Genomic DNA, 11,979 nt, shown 5'->3' on the forward strand with positions numbered 1-11,979 from the left:
GCAACCAGGGCCTCTTTGAGGATTAAACCTATTGCTAAATTTAGCTACATCTCAGTGGAGTTAGTATCAGGAGTTATCAGATCAGAACATCTTTGGAGGGAATGACGTCTGTCCCATGGAAGTCTAAGCCCTGGCATGCTTCTCTCCTACCCCGTGCTGCAGCGGAGTTTGGAGCTGGGAACATTCTGCACAGCCAACACAGCATGGAACTCTTGAGACGTGGTAGGATTTTTCAAAGCACTTGAAATGCCTGCTCTCATCAGCCTGCTCATTTATTGCTGTGTCCAGGTGCTAAGCAAAATTTGTTGGTAACACTGAAATGGATGTCACAGAGAGGAGCATGGTTAAACCATGTGAAACGTTCTAATGCTTTTTTTCTGGAGTTTTTTAAAATATGCATAAGGCTTGCACTAACTTTCTTTTCCATTGGATGGGTCATACAGAGACTTTAAATCGCACACTGAAATTCTCAACTGCTCTGATTAATCAACATTTTAAAAGAGTTAGGTCTAAGGGGAGACAAATGAAACCCTTCAGAAAATAAATAGCCCTTTGCAGGTCCTCATTTAGTGAGCCAGGTAGGTTGTCTGTGTCACGGTTTCCTCATCACACCCATCTCTGTGCCATGGAAGCAAGTTACTCCCACCTCCCTCTAGGAAATGCCCAGCTACCATTTTCATTCTGGTTGGAGCAGATTCTTAAGGAAGAAGCACACGTACAAGTAAAGTAGGGCTTCCCAGAAGTGTAGAAGCAGCCCTGCAGAAGCCTGTGTCCCTGCTGCTTTTTGAAAGATCCAGCTTTTCTTCTTGGGATGAAGGACGCCTGTCTGCAATGGTACCAGAGGTGACCAGCACTGAGCCACGGACATTCAAGAAAGGTTCCATCTCTCACTATGAAAGGCTTCACTAAATGAAATTTGTGACTCTTCATGGCAGTTGTCTTCTCGATACTAATCCCATTCCAGATAAGGTACTTTCAAAGCATGCAGAGCTTTAATTTTAACATGTCTTGGAATATTTCTCCTCTCTGTTCTTGGTTAGCGAAGATTAAGGGCTCTGACACTTCAAAAGCAGCAGCTAAGAGAACCATGCTAAATATTCACACTCACTTAAAGCATTTTGATTTTTTTCAGTTTTAAATAGAAATACTGAAACTCTATACAAATATGCTAGATTTGTGTGCGTGTGGTTGTATATGTGTGTGTATATTTACCTGTCCCAGGTGAATGCCCTCTTTCCTCTTATAGTGACAAAAGGAGAGACAGGGGCAGCTGATATAAACACCAAAGTATGTTAGTTTCCTTATTTACTTCCCCAAAATCTCAAAAAGTCTGCTTGGACAACAGTGCTACAGGAAAACCAATGGGCCCTTTACCATATTATTTCCATTTATAACATGCTCAGGCATACTTGTAGGACATATCAAAGTTTGATCTTCAGTTAGAATCATTTTGTCATCGGGTCAAGGAGACTTTAAGTAGATCAAGGAGCGTGTGGCTTCTGAGACTGGTGAGAGTAAAAGAAACACGTATTTCCTCGAGTGCCAGTGGACAGAGTCACTTCACAATTTTTATTTGTTGGCAGCTTTATAAAACAAAATTCCCCTTGAATCTTACATCTCATAAAACATTTATAGTCCTGTGCATGCTGAGGATACATCAGGTTTTAGTAGACCAGTATCTGCAAAACCAGACAGTTGAGCTGTCAGGTAGAATTCCTGTTTTCTACTGAAGGGCAGAGAAACTCACAAAATTAAGGCACTGTCAAAACCCAAGCCCACAAATCATTTGACCTTTTGTACTGGCTTTCATCTGGTTGTACACAACAAATTTATTTTTTTTAATTTTTAATGAACTGTCCATTTCAGTTTTGAACAAGGACACAAACAACACCAACACCACCACCCCCTGTTTTCTTAAATCCTTCTATTTATATTCCCAGTTGCAAGATGACAGCAGTAAACCTTATTGCTAGGGGTGGCAATATGCTGCTTAACTGAAAGGCCAGTGCTACATCCTCACGCGTGCCATTTTCACTGCAGTGATCCCAGCCCTTGGATGGTGACACTTTTAAGAACAAAATCAGTTATAAGAAGAGCTTAAAACTAGTCTAAAAGCCAGTATTCACTAAGCAGAACATGAGCGAACTGACAGACTCCTCCCTGAGCCATGTGAGGCATTTCATATTCTTCTTCACTCATTGGGCACAAGCTCCTTTCATAGAGCAGGAGTTTGGCTGAAAGGGACCTATGAAGGACAATCAGTATCTTCAGGTGGTGTGCTTTTATCAGCCCTTTAAAGTAGTTTTAATCAGCTGGTGTGAAATCTACTTTTTCAGCCTCTGTATCTTAACTTAAAAATATAGGACATGTTCCTTCCTGCACCCAACTGAGAGTGTTCAGGCTGTCCTTTAGCACACCCAAAATCACTGCTTCAGGCACAAACCAGCATGTAGCTGTGGGCTTAGGACCATATTTAGAAGTATCCAATTCCATATATAAAGATGCAACATTTTAAAAAAGCCAGTTTCAGGTCCATGAATTAGGTACCCTGGAAATTATAAATAAATAGTAATAAATACTTATTTACACTCACACACCCTTCTTATATCCCACAGGATTACAAACAAACCAGAACCATGCTTCTTCCCTAGTTAAATATGATCAGGTTTGAGGTGGGACACACTTACTGACAATGTGCAGCAACGCTACACAACAGTTTAGCATAATAACAATACCAATACGTAGCACTCTGAGCATTTCACAGCCTTAAAGCTCTTGCAAACACAGACTTAGTTAAGCAAGTGACAGCGTTCTATCCATGGAGAATCAGAGGGAACCTAAGTGACAGAAACAGAGTTTGGCTAGGACACAAGAATCCATGTCCTTATTGCATATAAAATGTCACATTAATTGGAGATATGGCAGATGTGGGAGCTAGGAAAAATTAGATCAGGCTCGTATGAGACCTTTTAATTTCCTTGAGTATGAAATCCAACTTCCACACTGATTATGTCTTGACAGTTTGTTGTTTTGGTAGACATCAGAAAGGTCAACAAAAACTCAAAGGAACTTATGGGTTGCAGGAGCACAAATGATTACCTCCATTCATAAATAAATGGTGAAAGATTTTATATCAATTGAAAATGCTGCATCATAATTGCTGACAGCTTATGAGCTGGCACCCACTTATCATCCTGGCACAAATCTACAAATCCCTGAAAATATGATCAGAATAGAGAGACAGAGACCAAGAAGCAAAGCGGCAGCACAGAGAGCACAAATGAAATTCAGGGACCCGCCTGGCAGTGTCCTGGCTTCCACCTCTCCTCGGGAGTCTGAGAGAAAGACTGGAGGATAAAGGAGGTCACAGGTGGCTCTGAGACTCAGCTCTGGAAGAATTTTCTTGGCCTATTTACTGTGTGATTGCTTTTTTATTCAGCCTTTTTTGCTTTCCGTTTCCTTGTGCCTTCATTTAGCTCCTCTTTTGACTTTGCAGGAGGCGGAGGATGGGAAACCTCATGGGAGGCCCCATGCTGATCATGATGATGACTACTGTGTCCACTGGAAACAGAGCCAAAGAAAACTGGGCAGATGAAGTCTTCCACTGGAGCAAAAGGTGAGGCGTGAGAGTGAGTTGCCGTCATGAAAACCTGCCGTGCAACAGTGAATACTTAAAGTTAAAGACCACATACACCAGCTGTGAAATACTAACTAGCACAGAGCATTCCACTTACCCAGATAAAAGTCCCTATTGCTACATGACTCAAGGCTAGATCACAAGGATCTTCTACCATGCTGCCTATATGATAGAGAATTTAGCCTATAATTTCCTGAGCAGAACTATCCTGGTATGTACATCAAATGCCTTCAGCAGTGGCTTAGGAAGGCGAACACCCCCAAATTTAAGTCTGTACCCTTCCTCTGGTTCTGTAGATTTGTTAGCAGCAAACTTGCTGTAAACTTACCTTGCAAACTATCATGAACATGGTGAAAAAGAAGATGAGGTTGGCTTCAGAGATAGGGAGCCAGCGAGTTTGTTGCAGAGTGAAGAGGACTGTGCCATACAGACTAGCCTTTGTAGGGCTAGAAGAGAAATAAAGATGTTTTCTAGGAGGTTTGCATCATTTGCATCCAGTCCCAAATGGTTGTATAGATTCCATTTTTGGTCTGACAGAATTTACAGGCTACCTACTTACAAGGACATATGAAGAATTTCATTTGTTTCTGGCTTCCAGACCCCACGCAGCAGTTGCTCCAAGTTAGATATCAAGGCAACACCAGAACCTGCGAAACAGTACAAGTGAACAGCTAGAACTGCCAAACCAGAAGAGATCTCTGCTGTCTTTTCTAGATCCCCAATATGTAAGGATTAGGATAAGGATAACCTACAGGGAACAAAAGGTTCAGGACATTCTTCCCAAATGTAAAAAAAAAAAAAAAAAATAGCCTAAAACAACAGATTAGAGTTTCTAGACTTTTCTATAAAGTGTTTCCTGATGCAGGGAAAAGGCATTTGTCTCTGTTCCATTTACTGATGCTCAAATGCTTGCTCCAAACAAAAGCTAAAGGAAAACCAACTGGGCTGTTTCAACACTGATAGAACCTCCCTGAGAAGATACAGGTGAGGCCAGAGACAGTAAAACACCAGAGAAAGAATAAAGAATTCCTGAATTCTAGGCCCATATTTCATAGCGACTGCAGTTCTTCATGCCTCCATTAAAGTCAGATGATGATTCAACTGACAACCACTGTGCAGGTATGAATAAATACCTGTGTTCTAGGGAACTCGATTGAAGCCAGCTGACCACATCCACTAACCAGCCTGCTGGTCAGCACCCAGTGATGTGGTCACCTTAAGCTTCACCCACAGATTCTCCCGTCCCTCCCCACGGGGCTGGGTGCCTCCCCACTGCGGGAAGAGTATCTCATGTTTCACCTTTGACCCATCCAGTAGCCATCATAATGAACCACCCGTGGTGGTAACGGTGATGAGCATGGTGGACCCCAGCTGCAATTTTGCGAACTCTGACCACCTCCTTCATTGCCACAAAGATGACCTTCATAGGCAGAAAGCTAACACACTTGTAGAAGAGGTTCATGGGACAGAAGAATATCAAATACCTGGAATAAAACCACAAAGAGTTTAAGGACCCATTTCTTTGTCCTGATCTGGGATGTCTAGAGAGGATCAAGAGTACTGTGGTGTTAGCCTGAATTATGTTAGAGAGAAGGAAATGCTGGTTCTGTCATGCAAAAGCACATACAACCCATACACAGCGAGGAAATGGAACTTGGAGTAACTGTGGTTAATTTGTGCACATTTCACTAACATGATGAATAAAATGCTCCCAAATCTTCAGTGTGTGCCACTCCTCTACTAGATGTGGTATCAGTGCAGTGCACGCTGCTTTTGCCGTTTGGCCACAGTTCAGCTGTGGCAGCTATGAATGCCTGGCGATTGGACCCAACCCTTCGAATCAAAGCATTAGACAACTGGTCAGAGAAACTGGAAACTAGATCTAGGAATACAAAAGACTCAAAGACTACCTCACCCCACTTCTCCTTTCCCCAGTTAGTCCAAGCAAGATAATACATGTGTGTTGCACAAACAGAATACCTCCCTTCACACCGAGTGGTTTTGTACACAGCCAGCAGCATCTCATGCTTAAGAAATTAGGTGAAGTACAAAAGACTCACCAGACTGCTGTGGCCAGGATGACACTGGAGTTATTACTGAAGTAATCAATAGGTGCTTCTCCAAGTAACAGATCAGCAAGTATGTAACTTCCAAAGCAGTGGAGCATAGCACAAAGCCAGGAGGCAAAGGGGCTCTTACGAGACATCTCCACAGCTCCTGTGAAGCAAATTCTAAATGAGAAGATGGATTCAGCAAATAAGCAGAAACTTCTCAAGACCCTCTAAGGAGGCTTGTGGTGCATGTTCTCCAACAAAATAAGTCAAAAGTGCTTGTAAAACAAAATACAAAAATGCGTATTCTGTGAAACCTGAACAAGTACCAGATATTGTCAAGAAATTATATGTGTAATCATAGCTCGCAGGCCCTCCGTAAGGTTTCAAACCAACTGAATCTTTAGAAGATTATGAATTGGCTAAGAGTTTATCTCCTGTATTTGCTGTTACTTATTGCAATCACAAAGAACAATTTTTCTCTTGAAATCAGTCTTTTTACAGTCTAAAAATAAAATCCATACTAGTACCATTCTCCCCATTCTATTGCTTCAACCTAGGTGCCCTCTAGAATTCATGAACAATCTGTTCAGCTCTTTCATTCATAAGATGACATGTAAAAATAGAACAGTAATTCTTAATCTTTATTTGAAAGAAGAGGATTTGAGGATTCTTCTCTGCTCCTGTACTCATGTAGAAATGCCCTTTGAAAACACAACCAGGTATTAAAACAGTGTTACTATTTGGTAATACATTATGGTCTCATCCCAGAATCTTCTATTGCCTTTTTTTTATTCCTCTAGCCATTTTCATCTGTATCTGTACTTCTTCAAGAAAGTCTCTCAAGAACATAAATTCTCTAGGATTGCTTCATCACTTTACTGACGCTTACTGAGAGCTGCCCTGCAGGGAAGGATTTGGGGGTGCTGGTTGACAAGAAGCTCAACATGAGCCATCAACGTGCGCTCGCAGCCCAGAAAGCCACCTGTGCCCTGGGCTGCAGCCAGAGCAGGGGGGGCAGCAGGGCCAGGGAGGGGATTCTCTCCCTCTGCTCCGCTCTGGGGAGGCCCCCCTGCAGTGCTGGGGCCAGCTCGGGGGCCCCCAACAGCAAAAGGACACGGAGCTGCTCGATCGGGGCCAGAGGAGGCCACGAAGATGCTCGGGGGGCTGGAGCAGCTCCCCTGGGAGGCCGGGCTGAGAGAGTTGGGGGGGTTCAGCCTGGAGAAGAGAAGGCTCTGGGGAGACCTTCGAGCGGCCTCCCAGGGCTTAGAGGGGGGGCAGGAAAGGTGGGGAGGGACTCTGGATCAGGGGGTGGGGGTAGGACGAGGGGTGACGGTTTTAAACTGAAAGAGGGGAGATTTAGATTAGATCTAGGGCAGAAATTCTTCCCTGTGAGTGCGGTGAGGCGCTGGCCCAGGGTGCCCAGAGCAGCTGTGGCTGCCCCCTCCCTGGAAGGGTTCAAGGCCAGGTTGGACGGGGCTGGGAGCACCCTGGGCTGGGGAAAGGGGGCCCTGCCCGGGGCAGGGGGGTTGAACTAGATGATCTTTAAGGTCCCTTCCAACCCAAACCATGCTGTGATTCTATGATTAAACTGCTGCAGATTCCTTTGTACAGCGTTTCAGATGCCTAACTCTGTTCAGTAAGCCAGTAACAGGCAGTCAAAAGAGAGAATGCCCAAATGTTATGTGAACGTCACTAACAGTGGCCTACCTTAAATAGCAGTAAGCGATTCAGCGTATGCTAAAACTATGACTGCTCAGACTCTCCCGCCCTCAAAAACATTTGAACCAGCTGGAAACACAGTGGAAGTGAGACAGCTGCAACAGCCATGATATGAAGCTGGTTCTATAGAACCTGAAGTTTAGCTTGAGCCTTAAATTTAGTAACACTTGTTTTTCTTTGGGACCATGAAGCCATGCTGTCTACAAGGAGGAAACAGGACATTACTGTCCTGACACAGGTCTTCAGCACAGGAGCTGTGGGATGAAGCTGTGTAGGAATCTAGTGACAAGTACACCCCGGCCTTATCCAGTCCAAGTGGATTACTGGGCTTACATATTTTTAAAATATTTTCACAAGGGTTGCCTCTTAACTGTTATGTTCAGGATTTAATGCTGGAAGACAGCTGTAAGTGAGCAGACCTTGAAAACCCAGCGCTTCTCTACATGGAGTTTAAATAGAACAGTATGGAGATACTGAGATCTCACAACTGGGGGATTTAAAAATCATATCAAAGTGTAAGTTTTTTTTTTTCTCCTCAGTCATCAGTTACACTGAAATCATTCAAAGCAGAGCATGAAAAGTGCACACACTATCAAAAGTACATAGCGAAGATGGCAAGAGTGCAGAAAGTAGAAGCTAAGACGCAGATCTATTGATAAACCCAAGAGAACAAACAAAGCAAGGTCAGTTCGGGTGCCTGAGAACAGATTGCAGCATAGTCTGGAAGGTGGGAAAAACCCAAGGTTTTACTTACAGCCTTTTTGTATATAAATAGGAGGAGAGTATTGCCACAAAAATAGAAAAGCCAAGCAACTGGACAGAAACGTAACACTAAGTCCTGGGATAGCAGCAAAGAAGTGACTGAACTTATCTACTTCAATGTGATTGGAATCCAATCGTAAATAAAATACAAGATTAATTTTCAAAATCAAAGTGACTAGTTCTTGGGTTTTTTCTGCTTTATATTTAGGCACGTGTCAGACCTCTGAAAAAGCAATGCAGCAAGGCTCTGAGCCCTGAATCCTACAGACGTGTGGCAGCTTACACCAAAAACTGCGAAGTCCAAAAAAGGCAGGCAGGATTAGCCTGGTTATGTACAAAAATGTCAGGTTTATGCATCAGAAAACTCGAGAGGCGCGGCCCTGTCACCCACCGCCCTCAGAAGGGGGTTTACGCTCCGGCCCTGACTGACTGGGTGATTTCCGAGGCAGCCGCCGGTTCCCCCCCGCCTCACCCGGGCGGCCGCACTCACCCGGCTCGTACTTGAGGTAGAGGACGGAGACGATGAAGTAGGCCGTGTCGAAAAGCGGGAAAACGGGCAGGGCGGCAAAGGCGGCCGCCAGCTCCCCGAGCTGCAGGGTCCCGGCCAGCTCCATGGCGCCGCGGCCGCGGGGCAGCACCACCCGCCCGCCGCTCGCCCCGGCCCCGGCCCCGGCCCCGGCCCGCCCCCGGGCCCGCCTCCAGAGGGACGTCCCGGGGCGCGGCCTCGCCTCTAACGGGGCTGCGGCAGCGGGAGGCGGGACCGGCGCAGCGCAGGCCCGTGGGACGGGGCCGAGCCCGCTCCCGTCCCGGCCCCGGTGCCGGTGCCACCACCCCCGGGGAGCGCAGGCGCCGCGGCGGGACCAGCAGCTCCCGCCCTTTCCGCTTCCGCCGCCGCCATGATCGGGGACCTGCTGCTCTGCGGGTACCGGGGACGGGGCCCGGGGGGGCGGCGGCGGTTCGATTCGGTTCGGCCCGGCCGTGCCTGACGCGCTCTCTGTGTCTCTCCCTTAGGACGCTGCTGATGAACGCCGGGGCCGTGCTCAACTTCAGGCTGTGAGCGGGCGGGGAGGGGGGGACGGAGGGAGGGAGGGAGGTGGCGGTTTTGGGGGGGGGGGGTTCACCCCGGTTGATACGGGGACACCCTCCCTGTCCCACAGGAGGAAGAGAGAGACGGAGGGCTTCGGCGAGGAGTCGAGGGAACCCACGACCGGTAACGGAGGGGAGGCGGGAGCGGGGTGTGGGCACAGCCAGCCTACACCCTCACCCCCGGGCTGCCCGAATACCCGCGGGAACGGGCGTTTTCTGAAAGAAATCCTTGGTTAAAGCGTTTTTAAGGCGCCAGAGTACAAGCGTAATCCCGTTTCGTTCGGATGTGAATTACTCTCTGTCTGGAATTTAGTTTACGAAGTTGTAACTTAAAATTTTTCCCCCGTGATGTTTACATGACAAACTTAACTGTTGATATCGTGTTGGTGATTTGAGAGGAAATACAGAAATGCACATTTATTTTTGCATTTTTGAATGTAGGTGCCTGTGGTACGGAGGTAACGCTTTGCTTACAACCTGATTTCCATTTTGGTGTGTATGCACGCACGTTGTTCCTTGATATCTCTGCCGGATAAAAGTCACAGAAAGCCCGGAAACTACAACAGACAGAGGGCTGTCCTTCCCTGTTTAACAGTGTGACCCCTTTTTATCATTTATTTTTTATTTTGCCATGGGCCCTTATAGGGATGCACTGAATGTAGCATGGATTGTTTTACCAAAAACTTCAACTTTCTGTTTTTTGTTGTCTGACCTCTTTGGGTTGTTTTGGTTGTTTTTTTTTTTGTTGTTTTCTTTTTTTGTCAGAGTTGCTTATGTTTTTCAGGCAGCATTGAAAATGTGACTTGTCGGGGCATTAGGTACCTTTCACATCAAGGGCTTCTTCTCCTGATCTTTAGGTGACAATATCAGGGAGTTCTTGCTGAGTCTCAGATATTTTCGAATCTTCATTGCCTTGTGGAATGTCTTCATGATGTTCTGCATGATTGTGTAAGTAACACTGTGCAGCATCTTGTCATTTGTTTATATGAAGCCATATATGTTGGGATTTTTCTTGCACATGTATTTCTTTTCGTATCTCTTTCTCTCCTGCTGTATTGTTCCATAATTCTCATTTCATTTGTTTATTTCAATCTTCAAAGAGATGTTGGTTGACCTCACGTTTTTTTGCTAATGTGGGCACTTGTAGTGCATGAAAACCTCTGCCAGCATGTGAGTCATTTAGCCTTAAATACAGTGTTCTTTGTTGTGGGTTGCTTAAATAAAACATCATTTGGGACAGAATTTCAGTTTAACTATGAGGATATTTATCATTTTAGAGGGGAAAACCCCCACCAAGTAATAGAATGGAATCAGCCTTGAGAATAGTCTCTGGAAACAACAGGTTTTAGCTCTGATCAGCAGGCTGCCTTCCTTTCACTTACGTAGCTATATGGTCTGATGTATGGGGAAGCAAAACTAGTGGCCAGATGTGCGCTGGGGGTGTGAGTTGGAAGGGCATTGGTCTGACCGTTCACAGCTGTACCTGATTCTCATCTACTGTTTTTCCCTGTTGTATCCTCTAGGTTATTTGGATCTTGAAAGTCATCCACAAATATGCCTGTTAACTTGGAAGAGACTTTTGGCTGGAAATGTAACTTTTCTATAAAGTAAAAGATTATAACGCTTTCAAAACACAGCCCTGAGACTGTGGCCTGTCTTTGGTACAAATTCCTAACATGCTGAAGGGACGGGACACGTTCATCCTCTTCAGCCAGTCGTGTAGTAATACAGTGCATGCTGGTTCGTTTGCTGCCAGGGGAATTGAGCCTTTAGGTCCCTAAGCCAAAATCTTCAAAGTAAAATTATTTCAACTTTACTGAAATAAAGAGAACTTGAAATTGTTTTGCTAGGCGTAGAGTGCGGTGCCCATTATGCAGGGTAGGATTGGAGCATTACTGAAGACCACAGTCTTAAAACTGCGTTGTCAGTCACTCCCAGTTCTGGATGTGTCTGCTAATGTCACCACTGTCTAGGATACTTGGAATTCACACTTACTGGTTCTGATTTTTATAAAGTTGAGCAAAGTATTGGTGTAACTTCTCACTATTCCATTTAGTTTTGTTGGAGAAATACAAAAATGATTTAAAAAATGGTGTTCTCGCCTTCTCACTGTTTTTCCAACAAAATGCTTTTTAAATTAAAACTTCAAAGATAAGGGTTTTTTTCTAAGCAATATGTAAGGGATTTTGAATAGCAAAAATAATATTGTAACCAAATGCTAAGGAATAGTATTGAAATAATCTTGGACTTGGTTCAATAAAGTTGTTCTATTTAAGGGTAAAATGTCTATTTGATGTTGTGTTTGTTCTGTTCAAGAAAAAGAAATTCGGTATTGGTGTGGTTTTTTGAGAAATTTTAGCTAGTCTTCTAATTGTGTCTGGCTTCTTGTGTTATTTTTAATTATGTTGACTTAGCCTCTTTGACCAGTAACTTCCCCCAGCATCACCAAGATAATTGAAGAGAGAATGCAGTGCTGATCAACTGCAAAACCAAACTAAATCAAAACTAAACTACTAGTGAATCTTCCGCAGCCTCTATTTCTTTGCCTGTCTGACTGCTGAGAAGGAGAGAGAGGCCTCATTTAAATGAATCTGAAGTTCATGTTTTAGCCTATACATGGAATTTTATCTGGGTGCAGTCAGGTAGTCAGACAAAGTGTTGGGCACTCGCAACAACTTACTTAAGTCACCCACTTCTGCATTAACTGAAGTTTTCGTGTTC

At 44.7% G+C, this 11,979-nt stretch overlaps 2 protein-coding genes and 1 long non-coding RNA gene across 4 annotated transcripts; 2 read left to right on the forward strand and 1 right to left on the reverse strand.

Moving 5' to 3' along the window:
* Window position 1: 1 nt before the first annotated feature.
* On the reverse strand, window positions 2–8,792 carry TMEM38A (transmembrane protein 38A). Of its 2 annotated transcripts, XM_042794168.1 has the most exons (7): window positions 8,663–8,792; window positions 5,698–5,854; window positions 4,937–5,121; window positions 4,197–4,284; window positions 3,966–4,083; window positions 3,495–3,650; window positions 2–223 (listed from the first exon to the last, which is right to left on the reverse strand). In XM_042794168.1, exons 1-7 carry the CDS (start codon window positions 8,784–8,786, stop codon window positions 77–79), a joined length of 975 nt encoding a protein of 324 aa, XP_042650102.1. In that variant the 5' UTR covers window positions 8,787–8,792; the 3' UTR covers window positions 2–76. The 2 variants fall into 2 exon arrangements, with proteins under 2 accessions (XP_042650102.1, XP_032850592.2); XM_032994701.2 differs by lacking the exon at window positions 2–223 and having other exon boundaries at window positions 1,541–3,650.
* Window positions 126–8,338, forward strand: LOC122153621. The gene is made up of 3 exons (XR_006165480.1): window positions 126–222; window positions 3,497–3,616; window positions 7,950–8,338. It is a non-coding gene; the product is annotated as an uncharacterized LOC122153621 (long non-coding RNA).
* Window positions 8,793–8,976: 184 nt separating the features above from the next.
* SMIM7 (small integral membrane protein 7) lies at window positions 8,977–11,541 on the forward strand. Its single transcript, XM_032994703.2, has 5 exons — window positions 8,977–9,094; window positions 9,184–9,225; window positions 9,330–9,382; window positions 10,116–10,206; window positions 10,782–11,541. Exons 1-5 carry the CDS (start codon window positions 9,069–9,071, stop codon window positions 10,795–10,797), a joined length of 228 nt encoding a protein of 75 aa, XP_032850594.1. The 5' UTR covers window positions 8,977–9,068; the 3' UTR covers window positions 10,798–11,541.
* The last annotated feature ends 438 nt before the right edge of the window (window positions 11,542–11,979 follow it).

The sequence above is a fragment of the Tyto alba genome, unplaced genomic scaffold (genome assembly GCF_018691265.1).
Source record: "Tyto alba isolate M040663 unplaced genomic scaffold, T.alba_DEE_v4.0 Super-Scaffold_20000042, whole genome shotgun sequence".
Lineage (NCBI taxonomy): Eukaryota > Metazoa > Chordata > Aves > Strigiformes > Tytonidae > Tyto > Tyto alba.

Coding starts and splice junctions, on each gene's coding strand:
- TMEM38A (XM_042794168.1), bottom strand. CDS start 8,786: ATGGAGCTGGCCGGGACCCTGCAGCTCGGGGAGCTGGCGGCCGCCTTT. Junction 4,285..4,936: donor GGCTACTGGATGGGTCAAAG/GTGAAACATGAG, acceptor ACTGTTTCGCAG/GTTCTGGTGTTGCCTTGATA. Junction 3,651..3,965: donor TGTTCATGATAGTTTGCAAG/GTAAGTTTACAG, acceptor GTTGCACGGCAG/GTTTTCATGACGGCAACTCA.
- SMIM7 (XM_032994703.2), top strand. CDS start 9,069: ATGATCGGGGACCTGCTGCTCTGCGG. Junction 9,095..9,183: donor GGGGACCTGCTGCTCTGCGG/GTACCGGGGACG, acceptor TCTCTCCCTTAG/GACGCTGCTGATGAACGCCG. Junction 9,383..10,115: donor GTCGAGGGAACCCACGACCG/GTAACGGAGGGG, acceptor CCTGATCTTTAG/GTGACAATATCAGGGAGTTC.